Source organism: Anguilla anguilla, chromosome 14 (genome assembly GCF_013347855.1).
Source record: "Anguilla anguilla isolate fAngAng1 chromosome 14, fAngAng1.pri, whole genome shotgun sequence".
NCBI lineage: Eukaryota > Metazoa > Chordata > Actinopteri > Anguilliformes > Anguillidae > Anguilla > Anguilla anguilla.
The window spans coordinates 20,752,555-20,779,295 of NC_049214.1; the positions used below are offsets into that span (position 1 = coordinate 20,752,555).

The following is a 26,741-nucleotide window of genomic DNA, read 5'->3' on the forward strand; positions in this document are numbered from 1 at the left end:
GAACTAGAGATGCTATCTGGTTTAGCGAGAGTCATATCCGTAAGGCTTGAACAGGGAGGAAGTGATTCAGAGTCAGCAGATAAGGCTGTGGTCTTGACAGGCCTCAGAGTACAGTGCCAGCCGGTAGGCCTTGTCAGCGCTCTGTATCTGTCAGGCCTGGGTTGGTAGTAGGGCGGGTCGCAGTGCCTTTCTGCCGGGAAACACCCACCCATGGGCATGTTTAGACAGTTCATATAGACATTTATTTTTCAGCGTGTTTTATTCAAATGGTGACTCCCAGCACCCGGGAACTGGGCCAAGTTACGGTTAGGGGAGCAGCTGAACACCTATGCTGTCTTTATTGTGGGAATTCGAGGCAGACCTGGGTGAACTCCCAAAGCTGAGGACAGTATCAGAAATATAATTGCCGACACTTTGTGGGTTTATATTTCAGGGATGGTTGTGTTTTATGTTACCAAATGATAAATTTCAGGAAATGTACTTGCATGAAATACTAGGCAGTAGGCATATATTAACCAGCCATGCAATTGGTTTGGTGTGTTCTAGAATTTATTTGATCCTCTATATTTCATTTATTTGAAATATATGTTTAGTGATAAACTAAAGTACTGGACGTACAGCCATATATGTTGTGCCCTGCTGTTTTAGATATAAAACGAGACCTAAAGTTTGCCTTGATGCAGCTGCTTTTCTGCTGCAGTGTCACTGCACGAAACGGTGAATTACTGTGTTTAAAGTAAGAGGCTAGACATGCACAACACCACAGACTGAGACTGAGCTTAATTTAGGAACATATGACCAAATCTTCCCAGTGGTTTGGATCTAAAAAAAAAAAATAATAAAATAACTCCCAAGGCCACTGAAAATGCAGTCCGTGCTCTCTGGTTATATAACCGTGGTATGTTATTGATTAGTGATACTTTTTTGAGTTGGTGCATTTGACTGTTGTTTATTTTGGTGCTGTGCTCCTCATGCGAGTCCATAGCCCGGACCAGCCTGGGGATATTCACATGCCAAGGGTCTGAATCATTCTTCCAAGTTATTTTTGTATTCCTATTCCAGGTTTTGAACTGTTTTCAGTTCCTTGGTGTTTTCACAGAAAAATTGATATGCACCATTGTTTTCATTTCAAACGTACATTTCACCGATATGTTACTGCTAATGTTTCCTGTGTGAGCACCACATGTGCTATATATCAGTACATATGAACACACTGTCCACTTCCAGAAGAGGTGATATTATTATAAAATCCATCCAGGACAACGGCGAGATTTTAACTACACTGCATTTTATTTAGCCTCTCCTTTATTTGATAATTCTTGACCTTTTGTAATATACCATGCTACTGGAAGAACCTCTGTCTCTGATGTGGCATATTGTTATAGATTCCATTCATTGAATAGAGTGCATATGTTAAGTAGATTAAAGAACCACATGCAATTTATGGGCCTTTGCTGGTTACTCAGAACTCTGGGAACCAGCAAAGGGAAGATGAGAGAAATATTGGCAAATCTGCAGAGGGTCTGGAAATCCAGCCCAATATGTAGGACAAACTGAGTACTAGTGTCATCCAGCTCTGGGTTTTACTTTGAAATACTTTATGGCAATAGTTTTTCAGGCTTTGAGGTTTTTGTTATTGCATCCAAATGCAAAGGCTTATGGTCTCATTTCCTGTTACCTAAGGAAAAGGATTTGGGCTGATTTGGATCTGTAGTTCAAATGCATTTTATCTGTACTTGTTTGGGTTTCTGTTGAATGCATTTGAAAAAGTGTTTTGGCTGGATTAAAACAGAACATTGTCCCACTCACATAAAATGTAAACTCTGTTTCACTAACATTTTAGAAATGACATCTTCCCATATTTCCTCCTCACAAACTGTGGTGGCTCTAACCTCTTTGCTCTTCTAGGCCTTCCTGATCTGTGTTTCTATTGCTTTTAGTTGTTTTATTTTTTTTTTCTAAAATCACCTGACGCTCTTCACAAAACCTGAAAGACAATTGTATTCAAGTATTTTAGCTGCTTGAAATGTCTGTTGTTTTTGACTGGTAGAAAAAGGGAGCAAAGGATACACTTACAGTACCGTAAACACACAGTTTACATGAAATGTATGTGTATGAGCACTTTCCTGTGCTGTGCAGCAAGCTGGAAATATAAGAACAGACTTGTAATGCAAAGTTGCGCTGCTGCAGGTTTGCATCAGATCCACGCTACGCTAGCTTCTGCTGCAGACCGCCGCACCCAATAAATAATTTGCTGTAGACTACCGCATCCAATGGTATTTCTTCTACTGGAGACCACCACATTCAATGCTATTTCTTCTACTGTAGACCACCGCATCCATTGCCATTTATTCTGCTGTAGACCATTGCATTCAATGCCATTACTTTTGCTGTAGACTACCACACCTAATGCCATTACTTTTGCTGTAGACCACCACATCCAATGCCATTACTTTTGCTGTAGACTACCACACCTAATGCCATTACTTTTGCTGTAGACCACCACATCCAATGCCATTACTTTTGCTGTAGACCAACGCATCCAATGCTATTTCTTCTGCTGTAGACCACCACATCTAATGCTATTTCTTCTACTGTAGACTACCACATCCAATTCTATTACTTTTGCTGTAGACCACCACATTCAATGCTATCTCTTTTACGGATGTAGTGTGCACGGCTTCGCAGACAGGCAGTATGCGTGCAGTGCGCACAAGCCTTGAAGCATACCAGATTTGTTATTAGTGATTAGTGGTGGGTCAGATTTCATTTAAATCTAGCCCATTCATTTTCTTGATATACTGACCTAAGTATTTGGCATAATGCTTTGGTGTATTACCAAGATCATGAGACGTTAGGTAACCGTCTGGGTCATGGATAATAATGTATTTACCAGGCTTCCCTTTTTGAGTGATTGAGCTTACTACTGTTTAGTTTGGTCTTGAAATTGCTGAAATGAAATGCTTACTGTGGATTCCCTTCAGTATCAAAGTCAGGTTTTAGTTGCAGTACTTCAAATCTTTCTGTAGAACACACTAGTTGTGAGTGACGGCAGTGAAATTTCTGTATCTAATAACCGGACCATTTTGAAGCAGTAGCAGAACTAAATATAGGTTCTGAGAATCGCTTAACCACAATAAGGGCCTCGTTGTTCTTGGACTCACTCAGCTAATTAGAACTATTATAATTCTTTTCCTGGCAAACACGATGACATCAAAGAGTGTTCAAAATTGGTTACTTTGAATTTGTTTGCGATTCAAAGTGGTTGAAGTGAATGCACTGTCAGCCTTTTGTCACAGTGAAAGGAAGGGACAATGAGAAGGCTGAAATAGACTTTCAAATGTTCTAGTAGTCAGGATTGCTGCAGATATGTGACATTTTTCAATACAATTTCTTTGTAAAGCTGGACCGTGGTTGTTTGCTTCTTTGTTTTCATCACATAAGGTTTCCATTGGTTCCATGCATTCCATAACTGTCATTTTTCTTCATTGCAAAGGGAGAAGCGCAGCCTCCCGGGTTCTGGAGCGCTATCGGACCCGCACTCAGGAGCAGGCCTCTCTGAACAAAGGTCTCAGTCGCTCGATGGGTTCTCTGCCCATCCACGACCTCTTACGGGGGGAGGAGCCCCCTCTCGCGTACCCATCCTCGGAGTACCACCCGGAGTTGGAGGAATCGGCGGAGCTGTACCACCAACGCGGCCGGCCTGTGGAGAAGCTCCCTGGTTACCGCGGGGAGCCAGGCCACCAGCGGAAGAACTGGTCCTCCTCTGTGGACCTGGCATGCTTGGACCCTGAGGCACTCCGTTTTGGGCCTCTGGAGGAGGCACGCAGGGGCAGCAGCGCCCTCAGCCAGAGATCAGCAGGCAGGAACAAATCGGCATCCAGGGCCCGGGAGGCTCGCTACTCAGATTTTGCGGGTCTGGAGCCCAGGCAGGCCCATCACCTCTCGGCTATGTCCGTCAGCTCAGGCCTCACCACTGCGTATGACCGGATCAAAGAGAAACAAAGGAAACTCCACGTGCTCAGACAGGCCATGGACGTAGACGGTGAGTAGCTAGTGTTGCCTCACCTATGCTGCTGTGATTGAATTTATTTTGAAGTTGCTCTTTGTTTTGTTCCACCCAAACACTACACTGTATTTGCCTCCGGTACTTTAAACTCGTGGACTACAGGGATTTGGAGTTCATGTAAATTTAGTCGTTGCCTGTTGTGTAATGCAAGTTCATTGGCTGATCTCAGGATAGCTTCTGAGTATATAAACCTATAGCAGACAACACAGTTTTGTTTTGCCTGAAGTGTCTTAAGTGTAAGTTTAATAAACTGCAACACTACCATTTATTGCTGTAGCATTCCAATCAAACTGTAAACTGATGCTTTGTTGGGGGCGCAAGTTCTTACGAGAAGTTGAAAATCAGGGAATTTGTCTCAAAAACACTGAACTACCGTATGAGGCTGCAGAGAGTTACTTTGTAAGGTTAGTTTTGAGTGGTTTTGTGAAATGTTTCATGAAAGGTTTTGCCAAGGTTCATGAGTCAGAGTGGCAGTGTGTTCCAGACGCCTGGTTCTCATTAGTTTTCTGGATAATTCTATTGCTTTTAACTCTTCAAAGTCAGTCCCAGCACAAGCCAACGGGGACCTGATGTATGGACACTTGTTGAATTCTGGGAAATCTTGGTACATGCTTGGAGTCACATTTGGTGCATTAATGTTTACATCGTCTAGTTCTTGTGTGTCTGTTGGCCATCTGGAGGTTTTATGGGCCGAGGAATGAATTGCTTCATATAATAAACCTCAGGCTTTCCTATCCGGCCTCCTGAAAGTTAAACGCTCCTCAGAACTCCAAGCTCTTGATAGCTATTTTTAACACCGACTGAGCCACGAACCAAAAGCATTCTTTTCAATGACTGTGTGGCTTTTCCTGGGCTCTTTTTCTGACTTAGATTTTTCTTATTTTGAACTGAATTGGTTTCATTTTGTCTGTAAATCATCAAAAGATTATCTGTAAATCATACATTCTGTATGCCCGGAATGGGAATTTTTGTTTTCATTGTTCTAGTAGATAGTAATGTATTAATGTTGAGGCTGAAGAGTCCTTGGAAAAAAATGAATGCTTCTTAAACTGATACAGACGCTTATAAAATTCAATCTGGATAACATTTCTGTGTCCTGGATGTATTCTGCGTATTACTGTATGTAACAAACTGAAACCATATAGCCTACAGGCCATTATGGATGCAATATGTATTACATTTTACTTTGGCCGTTTCCTAAAGTGATGGAGAAGTGGCGATAGTGTTCTCCGGTTACCTTTATTTGCATGCAGTCTGAGTGCTTGCTTGCTGCAGTGGTGACCTCTCCCTCTCCGCAAAGGTGCTTCAATCAGCACAACTTTCCTGCTGGCCCTGAGGTCTGTAATTGGAGTCATGTGTAGCGGATGAGGGAATTCCAAACATTATTGGACTTTCCGGTGCTTGGCATCGGGTCATGTGGCTTGGAGCAGGCCTGTGTAAGCACTCTTGTGGGCTGAAACGTGCACAAAGGTGGGGGCTAAGTGGGGGGGGGGGGGCTAACAAATAACAGCATGTCTGGCTTTCCGGAGAGTCTGACTTGTCCCCTTTTTTTCCCCAAATAGTTTCCAATTTTGAATGGCTGGTACACTTCCACAATTTTGTTTTCTATGTTTACTTAGTTAGCGGTTACGTTATATAGCTTGAGAAAATAGGCTGCATATCATATTGACTGATATAACTGGTGGTTCCTGCTTTTGTCAGTGTTGATTTATGTCTGGTGCATTTCAAAATGTGTTTGTCAGCTGGATACCGTGCCTTAATGAAATATGGTAGCATTAACTTTTTTTCCACTGAAATCTCATTTTTAATAGACATTTTTTCCAGTCATGCAGCCAGATTCAGAACGGACTTCATTTACCTATGAAGATTTATTGCAGCTTCAGTTTTCAACATCACTTTTTAAATTTCAATTCATCCTTACTTTTTGTGGACCAAGAAGATGGCAGACGTTGAAATGAAGGACAGTCAGACCTAAAATAGGTGTAAAGTAGTAAATGTTAGCGATATGCTAGGCTGCTGCCCAATGTCATCCTTTACTATGCAGCTCATCACAAAACCATCTCTCATTGCTTGTCATTGAAGGTAAAGCTATCTATATAATAACTTTTTAGTGAGCTAGAGTTCATTTTTTAAATCAGATTATCTTTCCAAGAACAGCAATTGTTCATGAAGGTGTACCTTGGGCAAACAAAGGTGGCAAGCGATCTGCTGATGGCTTATTTCCCAGATCAGGGCCTACGTCACAACTCATCTTTTTCATTTGCACCCTTTTGACACTCCAAATGGAGGGACACATCATCAACTATGATAGATGCCCCTCTTTCTTGCCCCTTTTTATACCAGTTATCCCACATTTCAGAGATTCAGTGCTTTTTGTTCTCTTTTGATGTTTAGATGTGTTCCAGATAAAATAATGTATAGATACCAATTCATATTGCAGGCCTTTTTATTAAATAATCTGATCATTAAACTAAAATACAGATGACTTATGTGATTTATCACTTTTTGTGGCTAGAAACCCATTGTTGTTTATTGATGAAACATCAGCACAAACGCGCAGTGCAATGCACATGATTATGGAAGTTTTTGTTTTTTGCTGCTTTTTTTTCTTGCTTTGAGTAGGCTATGTCTTGGCAGATTGTAAAAGATCATTAGTTTACTGAGATGGAGCCCTCATGGTCTGTCCCTGTGAATACATTTGAAATTTCCTCTTTAATCCCTTTGTTTTTTTGTGTGCCCTTTTTCTTCACTGTTTGTATGACGGGTCCCATTTGCACACAGTGGAAAGTGCGGCAGTGTGGGAGAGGGCTGATGCTGACATATTTGTTCCATATTAAACGCGGCTGCATTTCAGCGTAGGCTTAACATGGTCATTTGTACAGTTTTCTCTGCTTTACGGCTCAGTGGAAGATTTTTTTCTGTGACCCTTACCATTGCCGTTAGCCTCCCACGTACCACAACGCCAACTCTGATGGTTAATGCAGAAGCCAGTATGAGTTCAGCCTCTCTCTCACTGTTGTGTTTCTTGGTCAAACATCAGCAGTCAGAAAGTAGACAGTGAATAGAAAGACAGGAAATGCCTGTGGGGAGAGCAGTGACTGTTTCTTCTCTGGCCAAATCTTTCTTTCGCCGTAGAACCTTTACAGTTTCAGTTGAAGTCTGTAAGGTATAAATCACTGGTTGAACTTGTTCAGTTTTACTCATATGTAAAAGATTTACAGGTGTACTCACTGAATCATTAGTCCTGATATGGACATCACATTGAACTTTGCGGGTACTGGCTGCTTTACTTCAGTGAAATTATACCTCTTTTGTATTTGGCTTATTATTGGCCATTGTTAAGCTTTTGGGTCTTGAGAACAGCATCAACTTCCTTAAGCCAGACTAATTTTTATTAATGTTGGTTAGAAAATCAAAATCTGCTGGAGAACATGTCACTATACACTAAAACAGACTAGACATCCCCACCAGAGACCTGTTCTTATTCTTCAGATGAAATACTAGCCACAGCTGTGAGTCCCAGTCTGTTTAAAATGCATTACTGTCAGGACTTTAGTCTAGCAAGGGCCACACCTGTATTATATAACAATTTCAGACCTGTCCATAAGCACTTCTGCAGGCGTGTTCCGACACCTACATATGGAGAGGTTCTGACAGGGCAGAATGACGTCACCGCTGTGCTGAAGGATCTTTCCAGTATTTCCAGGATGGCTGAATCACACAGTCGCTGTTAGGCAGCTGCAGAAAACGCAGAGACCGGGCAGGAGTGGGAAGACTTCCTGTGAAACCGAGAAAGGAGTGTCTAGAGACACGGCGCATCGCCTCTGCAGGCGGAAGTGCCCGTCTTCCTCCGCCTCCCTGGCGTGTGGGAGCTTTGTTCTCCCGTCATTACATCCCCCATGAAAATTTCCTGCAGGTCTAACTCACGCACAAGCCCAGGTGTTGAAAAAACCACAGGTGTCCTTCTGTAAATCAATGTTGAGAGCCACTTTCTAGAGGTGATCAGTGTATTTTTTATTTTTTATTTTTTATCCATACGTAGCTCCTCATGTGCTACACTAAAATCAAAAGCTTCTGTCGTATGTTTGAAAGCAGAGTCGGCAGTGATCTTAAAATCTTTTCAGATGATCATGGGGCAATAATGGTTTCAGTGATTTCACACGAACATGCTCAGAACTTACAAAATGTGTACCATAGTTCAGTCATCTGTCATGGAATCAAGCTCTTATGATGGTGAGATTAAGCAATGAGAGGAAGCAATTCTACCATGACTGTTATCGGTGAAATCTCTTGCATATTGTTGACATAAGGAAGGATGGAGTAGAAGTGAAGTTTGTTTCTGTCAAAGTAGCAAAAAGGTAGGCTATTTGGAGATGAGTGTCGAGGAGAGAATGCCGTATATTCTAAGTATGTGGCATGTATCGGTCTTTAGACTGGGTTTTCCGGTTTGCTCAAAGTTTGTCCGTAGAAGAAAAAAAAAAACAGTTTCAATCTCAGGTTCTGCCTTTTGTATTTGTCCATGTGTTATACATTTCCTACATGTTACTGTTATGCATATAACAGTACGGTGTCAATACTCAGATTTCTGTGATATTGTACATTTATAACCTGTTTTCCATTTTCTCTGTCTCTGATAGTTACACTTTGAGTTTATGCTGTTATTTTCTATTATAAGTTTCTTGCGCTGTTTGGATGTATACACGTATTGTATATGGATTTATGGGTGTACTGTATCTTTAGAGCACCAGTTCAGTTCATTAAAAATTGGGTCACTAATGCTTGAGGAACTTGGCAGATGCATGCGAAACTGAGGGTGACATCAGCTTTCACTTTGTTAAGCAAAAGCTTCCCTAGTACTCCAGTTCTGCAAGCAGTGGGAACTTTTGTCGGCTAGTTTTTGATCCATTACATTGGTATGAATAGTAATTTATTCTAATGTTGGAAATTATTTATCTGTCTGGGGTCTATTTATGTAGCTCTTCATATAGCACCTAATGTGTGTCGCTGTCATGTCCTTATTACATAGTGCCGAGGGTCACAGCCTGTCAAAGCCAGAGTATCTTTTTTTTTTTTTTTGCTACCATTCCCGATCCCTAAGGGAATTTGCAGAGGAAAATACATGGAGAGAAAACGTTTCACTCTCTGTAACTCTGTACATGTGATTCCACCTCTGAATTAGTCATGGGTTACCATGCAAATGTGTCCCGGCCAAGGCAGGGATCACCTGTACTCCTGTGTGCCCTGGCTCGTGTGACTCAGTGACCTGGGTTAGCATGTGGCCCGCCCCAGCCCTGCCCAGTTTCACTTTTAGAACCGTACGCAGTAAGCGGTGACAGAGCACATTGGGGTTTTGGCAGAGTTGAGAAAGGGTGGGGGAGAAAACCCCATCTGACGAAGTGGCTAAGAACAGGTTTTGTTTTGTGGCCGCCTGCTCTCATGGACTTGCAGAACATTTAGAGCTCCTAAAATCATAAAATGTCCTCTTGATGCTGAATACTCCCTTATACAAAATTTTCCCTCCTCACCAACAAACCGAGAGTGTTTTAACACAATGCGTTAAAAAGTTGCTTGTCATGTGCTGTTCATCATTGCTTACTTACAAGAGGGATGCAATCAATGATGTACGGAATGGTGGAGTATGTGATCAATATTCCCTGTGCGTATGGGTCAGGTCTGCTATGTTTCAAAATGACACAAGTGCATCAGAAATAATTTCAAAGGTAAGTGCTGAATGTTAAGTGGTTCGTTCTTTGTTTCAGACCCTCTGCACACCCACAGAAGGTATCACAGTGACTACAGCTCTTCCAGTGAAAGCCCATCTGTAGCCTCCTCCGATCCTGAATACAGACAAGGTATAGTATCCTCAGCAAGTCCCTGTTGCCTTTATGTAAAACCAAGCAATGGTATCTGCCATTTGTAATTAGTTTCTTCATGTTCCTTTCCATTAAAAAAAAAATGATGCTTCCTTTTGGTAAATTATGATATGATCAGTCTTAAGTCACGCAAAGCAAGAAATGGCAGAAGGGAAGGTTTTTTTACTAAACCTGCCCCAAGCTTGAACTTAATGCTGTAGTCCCTGTTCAACAGGTTAGAAAGATAGAATACACTGTAAAAAAATAAACTCAGCCATCTTTCACTCTTCCTGCTTTGTATGTTTTGGATTTATGTTGTCAGAATGAGCTTAAGCAAGCAGTTTTTTTTTTTTTTTGAACGAAGTGTCATTACAGTCAGAATGGTAATGCTTTCAGTATTTCCCACCAAAATGACTGGTTCCAGTAGCCCCTAAGCAAAGTTATTACAGTGTCTTCAAAGCTGTGCAGAAGATTATGTGATTGGAGTCCATTCACACAATGTTTTGCAGTGATTTAATGCTTCATTGCTTGTCCTGGAACAACATGGCTGATGGGTAGTTATTATGATTAAATCTTGTTTTTTTGCTTTACTCAGTTGCTGGTTAATTCCTGTTTTTTTCTGCATTTTACCTGCTACCTAACAAAAGCGATTACACAACACATCTTGTTTACTGTAACTCCTTTGCTGTAAGGGTAACTAAGAACCTTTGCCGCACACTACTGAACCACACTGTTGGCCGTTTTTTTCCTGATAAACTATTGTGTTGAAGCCAGCTGAATAAAAGCAATGGACCATTAATAAAGATTATCCCCTTTTACAATAATAACGTATAACCCGTTTTGCAGTCAAAAAGCCAGAAGATGTGAGGAGGTACGGGTCGCAGGTGGCCCTGTCAGAACACGACGCCCACTCCCTCGCCAGTCGCACCAGCCTGAGGCACAGGTAGCACCGGGGGTTATTTTGTGCTCTTCGGTTCTTGAATCAGGCTGTTTATACATTGTGCACTTCCACTGTTTCCAGAGCCCCCAGTAATCCTTTACATGCCACCGCCTAAGCCTTCATATATGACTGTTTACCAAGACCCTGGTTAAGTGGCTGTTAATGTTCAGCTGAATGAGTCTTGAGGTTAACGTTTTCCCACGCTTTCTATCTAATCTTCTTAACTCCCTGTATAATTGGGGGAACTCGAGACGTATGGAACGTGTTGCTCAACCTATCATAGCATTTGCTCAGTAATACATTATGCAGTAGGAATCTTTATTTGGCTACTCTGTGCAGCATACAGACAGTGTGCTTGCTTGTTTAAAACGCTAGTCTACTGCCCAGTAAGCCCCCAGCCCTGAAATGCTATCCCCTTGATTTGGTATGTTCACTTTCTGGCTCTTCTGCTTCCTCTGGTGGCCGACGTGTGAACTGCATCTCTGACTCTGCAGTGTTGCAGTGTTGTGCACGGCAGAGTCATGACAACAGCCTGCTCCTAGCAATGGCAGGGACAGTGTTCCTAAGGGATTGCCAGTGTAGCACCTGGGCTCAGGAACGCAAACAGCAGGTCCTCCATTAGGTCAAATGTGAATTTCCAGCTTTTCACACTCACTGTAATTCCTGTTATTATACAGAAGTCATGTGGGGGATGCAAAACTCATCCTCTCTACAACCCCCCCGCCAGCCATACATTTCTGATTGTTCAGTTTGCATTGCAGTGTAGTTATTACTGTGATGAGGTATTGAAGGCAGTCCAGTGTTGCTTAGTTTCAGTGCTGCGCCGGTCTGGCTGACGTTGTGCATTGTGGTCTCCTCTCGTCCCCTCCCCAGGTATGAGGGAGGAGGTCCGGAGGAGCTGTTGCTGCAGCGCCAGGAGGAGGAGATGCAGCTCCTGCAGGCTCACCTTGCCAATCGCCTGTCCCGCGCCAGCCTCTACCCCGGGGACGTCCCGATCCCCCTACGGACCGGCCCGCTCGACCCCACGCTCTCTGAATTCAAACTGCGCACGTCGAAGGTACTCACCTGGCCCGTAATATTGTGTAAAACGGTTCCATGAATCCCAGTAGCTCTGTTCATGAGCCAATGCAAGTGTGAATTCACTCGGCTGTATGTTTCTACACGTTATAAATATTTAGAATGATAGTTAAGGACTGCAGTGTAATTCCACAACTGATTTGTGATTCTGATTTGCACCTTGCTCTCTGTTAAATAAGCTACCTGTTCATGCTTATCTTGTGGTGCTTGTCTTATTTTTGCAAATCTTTTTTTGTCATGGTCTAGAATTTCTTTGGTCCTGAATTTGTTAAGATGACCAGCGAGCCATGTGTTTCCCTGAGCGTTCCATCTTCAATAATGGTGAGGCCCACCGTGCTGCAGCTGTACACACAGGGTTTAGTTTCTTATTAGCCAGAGCACAACATTTGAGCAATTAAATGTATTAAGGCAGCAAATGATACAAGGATTAAAACAATAACAATTTTGCATTCCTTCAACAAAGGAGTCGCTGCACAGACCACAAAGGGCTGTTTTTGAATCGGCAGAGTGCCTATGACTCATGGCGGGCGCACAGGGGGGTGTCTGCTTGCCTCAGAAACCAATTGCAAACTGTCAGAACAACAGGGCCCCTGTGAAGCACATCAGACAGGAAACAACAGCACTCAGAGCCAGACTTTCTCCAGTGTGCACAATCTCAGTGTGACAGAATTACCCAGAGTGCAGTGTAAAGCTGTGAAAGGCTGTTCAGAGAGGGCTTATTGAGCGGTCTCTAATCTGCCTTCTCTCCAGAATAAGAAAGGGAAGGTGGAGGAGGTGCCGCGGAAGGTGGGCGTGGTTCTGCTCAATGGACAGAGGCTGGAGGTCAGCTGTGACTCCAAGGCCGTGTGCAAGGACGTGCTGGACATGGTGGTGGCTCACGTGGGCCTGGTGGAGCACCACCTGTTTGGCCTGGCCTATCTGAAAGGTGAGGGGGAGGAGTCTTTCTTATGGTAGCACCTCCTGCTGGTTCTTTTGGAAGACCTCTGATGACTGTCTCTGTCAGCGGCCTGATCTTTGTAAATGTGCATGCAAATGAGTTTGCCAACTTAGAACCACACATGGCTCCTTTGTAAAAATCCTTTGGAGAAGAAATTCTGCAAACTTGCTAAATTTAAAGCACACTCTGACAAACATTCAAATGCTACCAATGGAGAATAACAGTGTATGAAAAGGTCCTCTCTTGACGTATTTTTCTTAATATTTAAAAGTAAGGGAAGTCATAGTAATATTTGTTTGCAAATGTCCTGCTGAGAATATACTGACATTATATGTTAAGAATTTACATATAATGTCAGTAAATTTATCAATTTCTTCTTAATGGTTTTGGTGTACTATGTGGGGTTGTTTGCTTTCCTTTAAACTGAGTAGATATGCCAGAGGCAATTTTCTGTCTAAACTTAGACAGTAAAGCTTTTTGATGGAACAAATCTACATTAATAGTGGATGCATTAAGAAAGCATCAAAATGTGTTTTTTCATTTTTGTTAAATTTTAAAATAACTTCCTAAATCTACACTGCGTCACCACATTTTCAGTTGATTTCCATTCACTTTGCAGTGGTTTAATGGACTAATTTGCTGGCTTGCTGTCTTGAATTGATTCCTTGGGAGGGCATTGTTCACTTGATTGAAACTTTCATTAGCATCAGTGACTCCCACACAGGCAGCAGACTCATAAACCTTATTGTCTGCCTGTCTTCTCTCTCACAGAGAACGAGTTCTTCTTCATTGAGTCCGATGCCAAACTGTGCAAAGTTGCCCCGGAAGGCTGGAAGGAGGATCCCAAGAAGAAGAAGCCTGAAGTCAACTTCAATCTGTTCTTTCGCATCAAATTTTTCCTGGATGATGTCAACCTCATACAGTAAGAGTCATCCAGTGTCACTCTACCTTGTACATAAAGCTCAACCTCAAATACTAAGAACAAGAATTAACCTCATGCAGTATGGCTTAACCTCATATGTTGTCACTCAGTCTAATACTTACAAGAATCACTTTCAACAACCAAAAGTGGAGCATTTTCCTCATTTGCCTGTGTCAGACATCTGTTCAACCACTTTCCTCACTGATTTGTAAACATTACATTCATCAGTTCAGTGTCTGGCTTCTATACATAACTTCCATGCAGATCATTTTTGAAAGATCTATTTCTTAGCATGCAGGGATTGATTTATGAATTTTGCTGACTGAAAAAAGCCAAAACAAGAACATTTTCTTTCCCTCCAGGCACACAATGACCAAACATCAGTACTACTTGCAGCTGCGGAAAGATATATTGGAAGAAAGGATGCGATGTGACATGGAGAATGCCATGCTGCTGGCGTCACTGGCTCTCCAGGCTGAGTTCGGAGATTACCAGCCTGAGGTACCCCAGACTTACTGTCTATTATTACATGACATCATGCATTAAGACATCACATATTTATTTGCTAATATTTGCTAAACAGGTTGTGGCTAAGGTGATCCATTATGCTCATTCAAGTGCTGTGCTTTGCTTTTTTGAAACCAGTATGGCGGAGTTCCTGTCCGATGTTGTCATTCTGTACTTTTTCCATTTGTCATACAGAACCTCTTTCATTAGTCCACAGAATAAATAGATGTTGTGGCATGAAACCATTGAAGTGGGACTTTAAGTGCTATTCTTGGGGAAGAACATTGCTTTGTTCACTGGTATTGTTTTTGTTTCTTTTGCCAAATAATTATTCTGGCAGTCGCTATTCAGAGCCACTTACAAGGCCATCGTTGCAAGTACAAAAGATTTATTTTTTAAATTTGGCATATTATCACACACATTCACTGCAGCAACAACTAAAGTGTTTAAATCCTGACTTTTTTTCAAAGAGAAAAGCATCTGTGTGGGTGCATTTCAACTGATATATTTTTCAAAGTATAAGTCCCTTCATAAGCAGCAAGTCTGTGTAATCATCCTCATCCCTATTGACTTCCATTATTATATTAAAAAGTAATTGGTCTGAAGTGATTGACTGAAAATGTCCTGTTGCGTATTTACATACACAAGCTATGTCGAATGTAACTTATAGTACCTATGTGCCATTGTTATGAAAACAATAGACACATCGAATCAAGAGATGTCAATTTCTAATTTAGATCAGATGGTTCTTGGCTGCTTTGGTTGACGATCCAGTGAGAACTTTGACAAAATCTGTCCCTTGTGAGAGATTTCACTTTTCGTAACCCAAGAAATCTTAATATATGGAGAGACTAGCTGTGATTTTTCTTCTTTGTTGTGTTTTGTGGTTGACTATGGAATAATTCAATTTCTCACATACATCAAGTGCATTCTCAAGAATAATCATAGTAATGGAGTTACTAGGTGTCAATACAGTATGTTTTGTTCTAGTCCAGCTTTGCAGTGTTGCAAACTAGTGTTGCAGTGTTGCAGTGACCACATCTGTTCCGAAACTGGACACAGTGCTTGGTTCATAAAAGTGTAATTGTTATAGTATACACTTGGAAATGTGTAGTATATGCTTGAATGCTTCTCCAGCTATTAATGGGCAGTATGTTTCCATCTTTGTCTCCTGTTTTAGCTGCATGGAAAAACATACTTCAGGCTTGAACATTACCTACCTGCGTCTGTACTGGACAAGAGAGACCAAACCTCCATTAAAGAGGATCTGCCCAAACTGCACAGCACTTACTATGGAGCATCTGAGGCAGAGACAGAGTTTGAGTTTCTGAAGGTACTGAAACATACCAAAGCTGCTTTCTCTCGCCGTCTCAAGGGGGTTAAGCTCTAGTATCTCATCAATTTACTGAAAGACTGAAAGATTGTTTTCCCCCCCTAGCTGAAGTTCCAGTTTATTAGAAAGCTTTAGTGCATAACAGAATGAAATTAGATGTTTTTTTACATGTTGGGCGTCACGCTAAAATGAAGCATATTAAAATCAATATATAGAAAAAGCACTTGTTTCATGCACCATAGGAAAGGGTTCCAACTGAAAATAATCTTCAACATAATTGTTTGAGGAATAATCTGGTAATATTCAAATATGTACAATCTCTTGAGGCATATCTAAAGTATCTTTAAACGCACACAATAACAGGGCCATTCAGAAACACACTAAAACGGAGGTCAGAAACCCCAGAAAGTGAACTATCCTATTAAGCTTCAGTTGACCCCAGAGTACTAAGTGCGTGTAAATAATTCAATATTTTGTAGTGCAAACCTTGTTTTCTATTATTTTCCTTCTGCCTCTGGTTCCTCTACTTGTGTTTGTATATACATGCAATGCATCTATATGCTGAACATGTTGAATCTATAATCTACCATTTGTCAACATAACAACTTTGGCTGGATCTGTAATTTTTTGTCTGTCCTGAAGGTGAGCCAAAAGCTGACGGAGTACGGGGTTCACTTCCACCGGGTGCTGCCGGAAAAGCGGTCCCAGACGGGCATCATGCTGGGCGTGTACTCCAAGGGCGTTCTCATTTTTGAGGTGCTGAATGGAGTCCGCACCCCAGTCCTGAGATTCCCCTGGAGAGAAACCAAGAAGATCTCCTTCGTGGTAAGAAGACCATCTCTGCGTCCTCATCAGTGTGTCTGTGTATGTCATTACATGTGTGTTTGTGCATTTGCGTATGTTTGGACATGCAAAGCTGTTGGAAAAAAAGTAGTTAGCCTTCTGTTCAGATTATCAGGCATTTGTGTCCTTTCCCTTCATTAATGTGGGGTCCACAGGCATGGGCATCAAAGTTTCAGTCCCAGTGGTGTGCTGTGTGGGTGCGTCCGTTTTCTCAAACTTGCGTGTGCGTCCTGCAGAAGAAGAAGATCAGCCTGCAGAACACTTCAGACGGGATCAAGCACCTTTTCCAGACTGACAGCAATAAGACCTGCCAGTACCTGCTGCAGCTGTGCTCCGACCAGCACAAGTTCCACCTGCAGATGAAGGCGCGGCAGAAGAACCAGGAGCAGCAGGACATTGGTGAGGGAGACAATGGGCACTGAACACACACCTCCATATCCACCATTCCAGTGTCAGCTTAGAGTCAGTCTGTGGATCCTCTGGTAAAAAGGTACCTGTGGGCCAGCCAGCATGACCTCACCTGTTTGACACATTTATTTCCATTAAAAAAACCAGCCAGATAAACTGTTCCTTATCTGTCTACCAGGTATTTTCCAGTTAATAATATTTCTGCAGTGTTAGACGTGAGCCAGTTCTCCCCTTAGACATGATATCACAAGCCCGCCATTATACCCGTCATTATGCCTACCAGGCAAAACATAATTGCTGTAATTGCTCACCACATGGCCTTTCATAACCCTCAGTAATGAACCTTTATGAAAGTTTTACCATGGAGGAATGCCTTCAGTACTGTGTGGATTGATGGATTATTGCACTTTTAATGAACTGGAAGTCATTTTGGATAATGAGGACAATCAAAAAATGTTTAATGTTTTGACCACATTGGAACAATGTGAATGAAAGGCTGTCCCCCTACCCTCCTGCCCTACAGAGAACTCCCCCCTGGGGAGCCTGCAGTACCCTGGGGGGTCTGCCGTTGTTGGGGGGATGGGGCGGGCGGTCAGCGCCGCCACCCTCGGCCCCAGCTCCATGGGCCAGACTGAGCACCTGAAGAGGATCTCCTACTCGGAGGCGGCACTGAACAAATCCCTCCCGGGACGGCTCCAGCTCCTGATGGCGGACCCCCCCCACCCCGCCTTTGGCTCTAACCACAACCCCCGTCTGCTGAGCCGCTCCCACCACAACCTGGGCCAGGTGCCCGAGTCCCCCGAGAGCCGTGCGGTGCCCCCTGGCAGCAGCCAATCACAGAGCAGCCAGATCCGAACCCAGCTCCTGGCATCCCACCACAGAGCCAGCTCTGATACAGACTCCATCACTGCGGCCCGCAAGCAGGAGAGGTCTGTTGCACAGGATTATGGGATCTAACCTCTTCAGTTCAGCAGCTCGCTGGCCTCTTCTACTACCTCCTAACTCTCCTCACTAACTTTCTTTATTTTAATGACTACACTTTCCTAGTTTCAGCGTGCATTAGATTAGACTTGTCAAAATTGACAAGTATTACTTTTCCTGCACCTTTAGTCGGTTTGGAAAGATGCAGAGGTCAAGTACAGGAAGTGTAGCTGCTAAGCAGAGCTGAGAAGGTGTAGCTGTTCAGAACAGTTGTAAAACATAGCCAAGGCAAGGTGCAGGCACTGACTTCTCTGCATGTGAACCATTTAAACGAATTGATGAATTCAGACTTAAAATGCAACCCTCCCGTTTTTGGTGGATGCAGTGGTTCTGCTTGGAATGACCCCCCCCCCACCTTCGCCCTCTCTGTGTCTGTTGTGCTCTACTGATGGTAGTAATTGCTTCTCCTCCCTCCTTCTGCAGTGTTTTTGGCCCCAAAGCCCACGCTAGCCCCAGCTGGAGTTCTGACAGATTTAAGAAGGAATCCGACTCCTCCTCCTTGGATGAGACAGGCCACGCTTATGTCGTAGGTAAGGCACTGCACACACCCGTCCATCCATTAGATTCTGTTGCCTTCTGCTGTGCTGAGGTGGGGTGTGCTGTGTCCAAAAGTGCCAGTATGCTTAAAATGAAACCAAACCTTTTGTTTCAAACTAAGCAGTTCACAAACAGCCCACCAGTTTGCAGTGCTCCTTTTGTCTGCAATTGGTTCATTCAATTATCACATATTGGTTGCATCACAGTTGACCGGCCGGGGGTTCAAGCAACATCTATTTTTATAATTGTGGTTTATATCGAAATATACGTATGTGTGTATTGTGTAGCTATATATGATGACTAAATGAGTGTCTTTTAGTTATATTAGTGGCCCATGTCCTCATATAAAAAACAGTGTGATAGTGTGCATTGCAGAGATGTTGATAATGTCTTTAGCTCAGACTTAAATCAAGTAACTGCTATTCCAGAACATTCCATTGGCATCTTGCATCAAGATTCCTTTTCAGTGACAAAAGAGCTTGAAAGCAACCATACAAATATAGGTGTGATTGCCAACAACCTGGACTATAAGAAGGTTTGTCTTTTCCTTCAGACAGACAGATAGCATCATGTTGACTCATGCTGTGTTTCAGGTGTGAGCATGCACAGTTCTGGCTTGCCCTCCTCCCCTGGGTCCTTGACAGTCAATGGTAGGTTGGAGTTGGTTCATTTCCTGTTTATTCCATAGACTTGTGCTTCCTTTAAGTCTCAGCACTACGGAATATAATTTGGCTGTCCCCTGTCACTATCTCTCACTCTTCCTCTTTCTGCTATTCTTGCAGACATCTGCTTCAGGTAAAAGCATGATTCTTTGATCATTTCTCTCTTGCGCAAACTCATGCATCTCTCACAAACAATTATCACATAAATACTTCTCTATTACTCTTTCTGTCTCTGTTTCAGTCTGACATGCACACACACGTGTGCATACACACACAGCAGCCTTGAATCAAAAGGTTGACGCTAAGGTAGAGCTTGTTATTTTAAGATTGAATTTGCACTGATTGCAAATTAAAGATTGACTTTAACCTTAATTAGACAATAATGCTTTACTGTTTGTGCATGAACTTTTGCATGTGTATATGAAGCATCAATAAGATCCCACCCTCCCCATCAGGCCAATTAATGAAAAGCATAAAGCAACCTTGAAGTGTGTTTATCTAGCCATACTATTTTTAACTAGTCATTCTAATAGTAATGTCATATCCATTTGTGTCTCTTTATTTACTTTCTCCCAAATATTATTTTGTCTTAACTATTTTGTTTTTGTATACTTGCAATAATATATAATCTTGTATTCTGATTCTAACAATGACAGCAGCAAGAATGATTATAGTGGTTTTAATTTGCATGTTTGTCAAACAGTCAAAAACTCTCTATCAACCTTCGGAGCTTTAAATAATTACATATTCATTAGAAAAACCAAAAAGAGATACTCTAAGGGACTTCACGGACATTGGAAAATTGGACTGCTGTAGAGTTGAATTATAAAATATAGATTCTATTATTCTCATAGTCAAAGTAAACAGTCCATGTTAAGAGTTACTGAATTGTTGGCACACTTTGGTAATGCTTCACCCATCTTACTGTTATAACATGCTGATGTCTGCAGGTTTGTACAGGGATGGCTTTAGCTGATGTAATGGCTTTGCGAAAGCCTTAATGTACTCACCTCCTTTTCTATATATGTGTGTTGAGTGTGGAACAAGTACAATACATCAAGTACAATAGTCGTGTTCTCAACTCAACGTTTATTTTTATTTCAACTGTATCTTTATACAATATACACATAGTTCAGGCGTCTGGTCCATAGTACTAATTCTGTGCTGTTATGCTTGGCACATAATTCAAGCTTTCCTCTTCTCTGTGTTAGCACATGCTGTTAGATCCTATTAGCCTCTTAAATGAGATCTCATGCCTTCTAGTGGTGTTGTTTTGGTGCATGACAAAGATGTAGATATGCTAAATACTAAGTCGTTTGATCCCCCGTGTAATTGATTTGACAGGCCTGGAAAGTATTCCGCCCAGTTGTTGTCATCATAGCCGAGTTGTGGTTTAGTTAATGTGATGAGGAGATATGCTGTCCATTTACACTTCGCTAGCCAATTTTCACAAGTGATCAGTTTTTCCATTTGAAGGATTCCGTATGGTGCCTTGCATGACCATAGTAGAGAAATATTCCAAAATAACAGTACAGATATCAGTATCGCACACCCATTAAAGTATAAATTATGGCCACTGCTTAATTTCTCAGTGCTGTCTTGCCTTCACCAAAAACGGCCTACAGACATTGAAGCGGGGTTGTGCTGCTTTCCCATAGGTTGTGGAAAGCAGGTCTCTTGTTGCTGTTTGGCTTTATATCTAATGCATCCCCCCCCTGCATTTGAACAGATTCCCTGAAAAAGAAGCTGAATGCGTTGCCGTCTCCAGAGAGAGCGATTACGACCGTAGATCTGAAGAAGGATGTGAAGTGCGGCCTGGGTGAGTGTGCCAGTTCCTCTTGTGATGTTTGACAGCAGATGCTGCAGTGGCTCTGTGTCGTCACTGTGGAAGCACCGATAAATTCCTGAGTTTATTCAGGGGGTTATCAGCCACCAGCCAGATGGCCCTTTCAACAGTGTGGGGGCTTATTTAGAATAGTGAGGCGCCAGCCCATACAATTTAAACCATGATTAATGACTCAGGGAAGAAGATTTTCTTGAATTTCAGATTTAGAATGGCTTGGAACTGGAAGGTATTTCATCCATACAGGGCTTGGTATTTGCAGTTGATGGCATTCCTGTCCAAATCAAGGACAATGATATTTTTGTGGCCTCTTGAAAAGCCACAGTTTGGATTGGTGATTTCTCTTTTAGGGGTGCATTGATGAATGCAGGCATGTCAGGGGGGATCTCTTGATGTGCCCTTGTAGGTTTTCAGATTGTCGGTGGAGAGAGTGCTGGACGGATGGGCCCAGGGACCTTCATCAGCTCCATTTCTCCTGGGGGGCCTGCTGACATCAACGGCTACCTGAAACCAGGTCAGTGAGCCGCTGTACTGCGGACACCAGGACAGATAGCTGGCCAAATCCCAATTATTTTCTCCCAAATTAAATCCTTATATGTCTTGTATACTTGGCTTGACTGATGGAGGGGAAACTACATTTCCCAGGTGACCGTCTAATCTCTGTGAATGACATAAGCCTGGAGGGACTCCCTCATGACTCAGCTGTCAAGATCCTGCAGAACACCCCAGATGATGTGACGCTGGTCGTCTCTCAGCCCACTGAGAGGCTGTATGAAGGTATTGCGTTACGTGACAATATTGCATTATTGTTAGAATTTTGTTGATGTATACATATACTGAGAAATGTACATGCGTTGTAATACATTTTATACAGATAGTTTTCTTCCTAAAGTTAACCAATGGTATTTGCGAGATATTGGTAAAATGAGATTGATTAAAAAATGAAGCGTTGGACTGAAAATTAAATAACTATAAATATTTAATATAATATTTGCTGCGCGCCATAAAATGTCTGTGTCTTTTAGGATCTCCCTCTGGCTCAGTCAACTACAAGGGCAGGGGTCACATGACACCTCCTGGGCAGAGGCAGGAAGTGGAATACGGGTCTTCATCAGAGGAACACGCGGCGACCCCCAGCCCTACTCCGCCCGCCTCCGTGGTCCCCCCCGCACCATCGCCCAGCCGGCGACAGGAGAGCCTGAGCTCCCAGGATTCCCGGACCGAGAGCGCCAACCTTTCTCAGACCCTCCACAATGGCTTCCCCCGCAGCGTTCCCATTGAGACCCCGCCCACGCCCCTTCCCCTCCCCTCTGACCGGGTCATCCCCTTTGACGCTGCCGCCCCCGCACTCCCGCCCAAAACCAGGAAAGCCAAAATCGTAGAGATCCCAAAAGAACCAGAGTATTCTGACAGGGGGGACTCTGATATGGATGAGGACACATACTCAAGTAGTCAGGAGATGCAAAAGCTTAAGAAGGTGAGTTTACCTCTGCTGTATGCTTCCTCTACACGCACGGTGATGTCATCAACATGCTGCACTTTTACAGAAAATTATGACCTCTTTACTAGGGCAGATGCAGCACTTTTTTCTCTTCTAATTCTTCAAAAACAGAATAAACCCAGAAATATGTGAAAAGAAGGCCATCACAGGTTTCTGTCTCTGTGGATGCCATTACAGTGTGTTACTTTCGATTTATGGTTGTGCTGTGCTGGGTGCAGTTATGTTACATTCTGAAAATGAAGGAAGAATGACTGATTCATTAAAACTACCATACTGATTGGCTCTGGTTGGCTAGGCAACATGGCCCGGCCTCGCCAGGGAATAACGGGGTAAGATGCCTAGTTCTGTTGGTCACATCGCTCTCTGGCGGGCACAGTCGCCTGCAGACGTGCAAACTGAGAATATGCTGACCTCGACCCCGACGACACGGGCAGTATGTGACTGGTGATGCCTCTGCAGTGTGAAAAGTAACAAGACTAGTCTTTAGGTTAATCAGAGGAGTCACATGTCTGTGCCTCTCCACCTGAAGTAAGCGGGAAGGGTTGCTAGGAGATCAACAAATTTGGTTGACTTCGGGTTGGGGAAAATATGGGGGATAAAATATAAATGGAAAAAACTACTATACAATAATAGATCTGGAGCACAACCCATTATTCTTATTGATCATTGAGTTATGTGAATTACCTGGATTACTGTCTCTAGCATCGTCTAATCTCTACAAAATGTATCCCTTGGTGAGCTGCCCACAAGCATAATCACCATGTTAATTTACAGTAGGTATTTTCTTTCCAAACGCTAGAGATTTCCCTCGTATCAATTTTAAATGCAATTAACTTACTAATATCCTCCACGTAACAGCTTGTTATTTGAAAATGCTTTTTTTGTGTCCTCTGTGGTATTTAACTGCTTTGTAATTGCATTTATTAAATAAATGCAATACATGCTGCATGCTGACGTTTTATGTATGCTTACTGCTTCATCACATCTTAATTGATCTCCTGACTTGTTCTCTTGCTCCTTGCATGTTGCGACTTGTTCGTAGTGAGATAACATTACTTACTCCAGTGTTTTCTGTTTACAGGAGTTATCTCCCAACTGCAACATGGGAAAATTAAGTGGTAATGCCCAAGGGGTCAATAGTCTCCACCCAGGAGATCTATTTGACGTGCAGCTGTCCAAAAAGGACAGCAGCCTGGGCATAAGTGTGACGGTACTGTTCGGCAAGGTTTCCGTGCTTTCTTTATTTCTTATTTCTCCTTAACTCGTAACTGTGTGTTTTTTGTTTGCCCCTAGTTGCACTGCTTGTGAAGCGCTCTTCGCTTGCCTTCGTGTGGCGAAAAGTAGACAAAAGAAACGTTTGCCTCTGTGCATGCAGGGTTTTGAGGCATTTTTATGTTAACAGTCACACAATGATTGTACAGTAGGTATAAAACAATGGCATGTGCTATGCTGTGATTAAACCGTATGTTATCTTGAATCTGTTTGGATAATCCTACTATCATACTAATACCTGTACATGCATAGATTGTAGTTTGCTGGAGTGATCAGTTTGATTTCCTTTTTTAGTTGATCTTTGCAATCTCATTGATTAAAAGCATGCTACTCTTAGCTCTCCTGCCAAGTTAGTGAATTGCTTCATTCCAATAACGGCATTTAATAGAGGATACATTTATATTTAGTCTCATGCCAGCGCATTCTGCAAATACAACATAAGACAAAATGTCCCCCTTGTCAAACTAGCTCTTTAAGATCCTGTAACAGAAAGGGAATAGTGAACTCTCAAAAGCATGTACATGTTCATGGTATTTGGATCACGCTTTGGTTTGGTTATGGTTGGTTTCAATTATCACTTTTCCTTCAGAATTTTTTTTTTTTTTTTTCAAATATGAGCACTGAACTGCAATTCATAGAACAGTATCACTATAACATAATCAGACATAGATTTCTAATCCAATTCTGATTAAAGACCATTTGTGGGGAAGTTCGCTGTAGTAACTGTGTTTTCCGTTTTTAGGGCGGGGTGAACACCAGTGTTAGACACGGAGGGATTTATGTCAAGGCTATCATCCCAAAAGGAGCTGCCGAATTAGATGGCCGGATACAGAAGGGTGAGCGGCTCAGTTTACCTAGCTGTGCCCATTTCAGTTTGGGCTTCCAGGATTTGAAGAATCCAGCTCATCTGATTTTCTGTGCAGTACATCTGACAGACATATACCCAGTCTGACACATAAAACACTTTTGAAAAGAATGGGTTGACTCAGGACACAGGACTACACTTTATCCCAAACGCTTGCTGGAAAAGAAAGATACCTGCTCTGAAAGACATGCAGATTACTTACTGCTAATCCTGTTGGCCCAGTATTTTGGGGAGCAGTTTTCATAAACAGTTTAACCGATTTAGGACTAAATCATCCAGGTTGTTTGAGTTTGTTTGTACGGCACTGTGGATATTAACAGTGCTTTAAAATATAGTTCAGTGTGGCTAGAATTACACACAGATAGGAAGTAATTCTTGCATATTGGAGCATGACTGTATGAGAATCATCCACAGGTTTAGTAATGATGCATACATTACATTCCATTTTATTAAGGACTATCATTTTCTTTTTTTATAACAGACTCCGTAACTAAACGCTGCTGTAATCTATAATTAATCACTGCATTATGCGCATGTGAACTATTTTAGGTACAGTGACCATTTCTCTGCTCGGTTTAGCTGAAGTCGCAAAGCCACAAAACACATGTAGCAAAGCATGTATGGGTAGTTTGAGTTTGCATGAAATTCGAAGGAATGCAACGTCAGTTAAATATGAAATTGCCTTCTGAGAACAAGCAGGCAATTCTTCTGTTTAGACAAATGAGTTCAGGGGATGTGGCTGACTGCATGCCACGCACAGCGGCCTAACGTCAGGTAACCCCATACACGCAGCTGCATACAAATCCACCTCATTTACTCTGCACACAAACACTCAGCTACTCAACACTACTTTGCAATGGAATAGAGAAGTGCCTAGATGCAGAGGTTACAGTCCAAAAAATAATGACAGCAGTTACATTGCAGAATGTTTAAAAAAATAAAACATTAAAAAAATTAAAAATCAAAACTAACTCAGAGAAGATAAATCCCCCCGTTAATACTTGAATGATACATATCATGCTTGTGCATCCATACGGATCGGATAGAAATGTTCATTTGTCAACTGTATTTCCTGCATATTAGATAACGGGTACTGTCACCTAATACTGTTTTGTGCTGATTGAGATAGAGCACATTTGATCTTCGTGCCTGTACTGTTTGTAACAACGGCCTGGCTGTTGCTAGGGGACCGTGTGGTGGCTGTCAATGGGAAGAGTCTTGAGGGAGCCACTCACAAACAGGCAGTAGAGACCCTGCGAGATACTGGCCAGGTAAAGACCCAGTTCATTTCTGCTGTTTTATTTCCTCTGATAATAATTGGAATTATTATGTAACAAGCTGTAAAATAATAGTTGTATAGATGTTTTATTATTTTTATTGGAATTTGTCGGTTCAATTGAGTAAAATTGAGCCTTTGTCCTCGTTGACTTTTGCCCTACTGTACCTAGATTTGAGAATTTTCTGGAATATGTGATATCTGACATTTGTACTAACTTCAGTGGACATGACTGTAATCTTGAAATGCTTTTTTTAGAATAATGTGGGAGTTTAAAATGTAACAGTCCCTCTGCAGCGATTCAGTCTTTTACATAACCGAGTGTGTTGCTTATCAGGTTTCCCTCAGACCATCAGTTAAAGCAGGCTGTTTCTGTATAGTGACATGATTATGGTTTCAGGTTATCACAAGGTACTGTTTGACCAGCACTCTTGCTGTACAGTGACCGGTTTCTTTGTACAGTAGGGTACTGTCTGACCAGCACTCTTGCTGTGCAGTAACAGGTTTCTTTGTACAGTAGGGTACTGTCTGACCATCCCTCTTGCTGTACAGTAACAGGTTTCTGTGTACAGTTGGGTACGGTCTCTGACCAATCTCCTTCCTCTCCTCAGGTGGTCCATCTGCTACTGGAGAAGGGCCAGCTCCCTGCTGCTAGTGTCCACGCCCCTCTCACCCCACAGTGCACCCCTCCCATTGCGTCCAGTGAGAAGGACACCCAGGAGGAGCCCCACCTAGTGTTGCCTGGAGACCACGAGTACAGCTTTGTCACTGATGGTCAGTGTGCATCTACAGATGGTCAGATTTACTGTACACTGGCAGACCTCAAATGAGCACTCTGCTCAATGTCTGTAATTTAACACGTTTGTTTTTATCATGGGTGAAACGCATATGTTCAGCTGTCTGATTATTGCAAGTG

The 26,741-nt window shown here is 42.4% G+C and overlaps 1 protein-coding gene across 3 annotated transcripts in view; it reads left to right on the forward strand.

The window, feature by feature from the left end:
- The window catches only part of ptpn13 (protein tyrosine phosphatase non-receptor type 13), a 60,573-nt gene that overhangs the window by 23,064 nt on the left and 10,768 nt on the right, over positions 1-26,741 (forward strand). The window contains exons 7-28 of one of the 3 annotated variants that reach the window (XM_035390659.1): positions 3,497-4,045; positions 9,829-9,921; positions 10,768-10,864; positions 11,735-11,918; positions 12,185-12,259; positions 12,689-12,863; positions 13,647-13,797; positions 14,160-14,298; positions 15,485-15,637; positions 16,280-16,462; positions 16,717-16,879; positions 17,412-17,817; positions 18,293-18,399; positions 19,000-19,056; positions 20,798-20,887; positions 21,318-21,425; positions 21,557-21,688; positions 21,937-22,388; positions 23,494-23,637; positions 24,427-24,520; positions 25,735-25,820; positions 26,437-26,599. In XM_035390659.1, the coding sequence (XP_035246550.1) occupies positions 3,497-4,045; positions 9,829-9,921; positions 10,768-10,864; positions 11,735-11,918; positions 12,185-12,259; positions 12,689-12,863; positions 13,647-13,797; positions 14,160-14,298; positions 15,485-15,637; positions 16,280-16,462; positions 16,717-16,879; positions 17,412-17,817; positions 18,293-18,399; positions 19,000-19,056; positions 20,798-20,887; positions 21,318-21,425; positions 21,557-21,688; positions 21,937-22,388; positions 23,494-23,637; positions 24,427-24,520; positions 25,735-25,820; positions 26,437-26,599 (3,801 nt within the window). The remainder of the gene's footprint in view (positions 1-3,496; positions 4,046-9,828; positions 9,922-10,767; positions 10,865-11,734; positions 11,919-12,184; positions 12,260-12,688; positions 12,864-13,646; positions 13,798-14,159; positions 14,299-15,484; positions 15,638-16,279; positions 16,463-16,716; positions 16,880-17,411; positions 17,818-18,292; positions 18,400-18,999; positions 19,057-20,797; positions 20,888-21,317; positions 21,426-21,556; positions 21,689-21,936; positions 22,389-23,493; positions 23,638-24,426; positions 24,521-25,734; positions 25,821-26,436; positions 26,600-26,741) is intronic. The other 2 variants (XM_035390660.1, XM_035390661.1) reach the window with 2 other exon arrangements.